The sequence below is a fragment of the Arachis duranensis genome, chromosome 1 (assembly GCF_000817695.3).
Source record: "Arachis duranensis cultivar V14167 chromosome 1, aradu.V14167.gnm2.J7QH, whole genome shotgun sequence".
In the NCBI taxonomy this organism is placed as follows: domain Eukaryota; kingdom Viridiplantae; phylum Streptophyta; class Magnoliopsida; order Fabales; family Fabaceae; genus Arachis; species Arachis duranensis.
The window spans coordinates 39,927,702-39,930,072 of NC_029772.3; the positions used below are offsets into that span (position 1 = coordinate 39,927,702).

The window sequence follows — 2,371 nt, forward strand, 5'->3', positions numbered from 1 at the left end:
ATTAGTGTTTGTAATTGTTCAATTCTTATAGATCTTAGATTTAGCTTTGTTGTTTTGGATTCTATTGATTCATTGAAGATTTTATTTTTCATTGTTGTTCATTGTTGATTGTTGTTAATCTCTTGTATTGAATTGCTTTGATCCTAATTCTTTTCTCTCCATTTTGTTATGTCTTTCATTCTCGCTCCCCAAATGTTTGAGAAAATGCCAACTTTAGACATGGAGTAGTATCCCCTCACTTGGCCTAGTGGTTGAGTCATTGGAGACACTTGAATAATGGATGTCAATTGTTGATTAAGAATTGAGGATTGCTAATTGACTTGGAGTACACTAAAGCTAGACATTCCCTAGGGTAAGACTAGGACTTGTGACTCAAGTTAGTTACTTTTACTTGACTTTCCTCTATAATTAGGGGTTGACTAAGTGAAGCAACACTCCTTTGTTATCACAATTGAAGGAAACTATAGTGATGGAACTTCCAATGTTCAACCTTGGCCAAGGCTTTTAATATCGATTGATTGTTGTTCTCTTTTATTAGCACTTCTAGGCCACACTCTTTAAACCACAAAAGACCACTTAACCAATAGCATGCATCCTTGTAGCACTCCTAGGGAAGAACGACTCGGGACTAATACTCTCGGTTATAGATTGTAGATTTGTTTGATGATGGATTTTGCGTCGGTTTAGACTATACTACGATTGATTACTTGATAATTTCTACACCGGCAAAAATTCGTTTATCATCTGCATAGCCCACAGCGTTTCGGCTTACTGGTATCAACCTCGTCCATCGTGTTATGGATTCTGGTAGATCTTGGCTGACCTTCTCTTGTACGTCTCATGTTCGGATCAGGTATGACCGTCAGACCATCATAAGGTGGCCAGAGACCCTCCGGAATAGAAGGCAGAAACCACATCTGGTATACACTAAATACCTCCCTCCCTCATGGTATAAACTTCATGCACGTAGGTAGCCCAATCTAACCAGGATTGGGCACAGCATGCAATCGCATGGCAACACGGGTAATGAAGAGCCTGAAAGTACCCGCAGTCACAAGTGCGATCCCTGAAGAAAACCCGATACGTACCAAGTGAAAAGTTACCGGTAGGAGTCGTCTCAACCACAGTGTACTCAGACTGATGCCTGTCAAACAGAGTAATGGTGAAGCATATAGAGTCTCTCAAGTTCCGGTCTATGGCCTTCACCAGTGTCTGGCAAAATGATTGCCCAGATCCCAACTGTGCCTCTGCGGTCTGTCCTCTAACGACAAAAAGCTCTGCTAGCCTCCCATATGTCGACTTCACCAGTGCAGTAACCGGCAGATTCTGTGTCCCTTTCAATACAGAATTTACACACTCAGATATATTCATGGTCATGTGGCCAAACCGTCTTCCTCCATCCTGGTGTTGGGTCCACTTATCGTACTCTAGTCAGTTGGCCCATTCACACATGGCCGAATTCTCAGTCCGCATGATATCAAACCAATAGTCAAACTCTGCCTCAGTCTTAGCGTACGCTTCATTCACTAATAGCCTTCTCGCATCCTGACCCTTGAAACTTAGGGCAAAGTTAACGGTAACATGTCGAATGCAATATGCTCGATACGCGTGAGGCAGTCGCCACGAACTATCAGTTGCCTCTAATGCAGCCTTAATGCCATTATGCCTATCAAAAATCACCAGAATGCCTTCTTGTGGAGTCACATGTTGACACAAGTGGGATAAGAAAAAAGCCCAAGACTCCGCATTCTCCCCCTCCACGAGAGCAAAGGCTACGGGCAAGATGTTCGAGTTTCCATCTTGCGTGATTGCCAGAAGCAAAGTCCCACCATACTTCCCATATAGATGAGTCACGTCGATGCTCACTAGTGGCTTGCAATGCTTAAATACTTCAATGCATGGAGGGAATGTCCAGAAAAGATGATGAAAATACCTCGTGGACTCATCAACCTGATCACCAATACGCACTGGAGAAGTCTTCAACACTACCATGGTTCCCTCCAGCGTGGCTTGTACCCCTAGCATCCAACGTGGCAACTCAGCATAGGACTCCTCCCAATCCCCATATATATGCGCAACAGCCTTCTGTTTTGCCATCCACACCTTCCTATAACTTGGCCTATATCCATATGTTGCCTCCGTAGCTTCTTGCAGCACCTTTATCATAATCGCTGCATCAGCCCTCACCAATGTTCGTTAGTGGGCCAGGAGGAAGCGCCCCTAGTCTCTTGCCCTTGGAGGTTACAAGTTGCGACTGACTTTTCTGTTTGATGAAGTTATCTTATCAAAGAAGATTTGGAAGCCATATCTGAAAAAGGAACACAAAGCCACATTGGTAACTGTTCTAAGGTTACAGTCGAGTGAGCAGTGA

General features: G+C 43.7%; 1 protein-coding gene across 1 annotated transcript; it reads right to left on the minus strand.

The window, feature by feature from the left end:
* Positions 1-1,431: 1,431 nt before the first annotated feature.
* Positions 1,432-2,166, minus strand: LOC107486880 (uncharacterized). Its single transcript, XM_016107456.1, has one exon. The coding sequence runs from the start codon at positions 2,164-2,166 to the stop codon at positions 1,432-1,434; it is 735 nt and encodes a 244-aa protein (XP_015962942.1).
* Positions 2,167-2,371: the final 205 nt, after the last annotated feature.

Coding starts and splice junctions, on each gene's coding strand:
- LOC107486880 (XM_016107456.1), bottom strand. CDS start 2,166: ATGATAAAGGTGCTGCAAGAAGCTACGGAGGCAACATATGGATATAGG.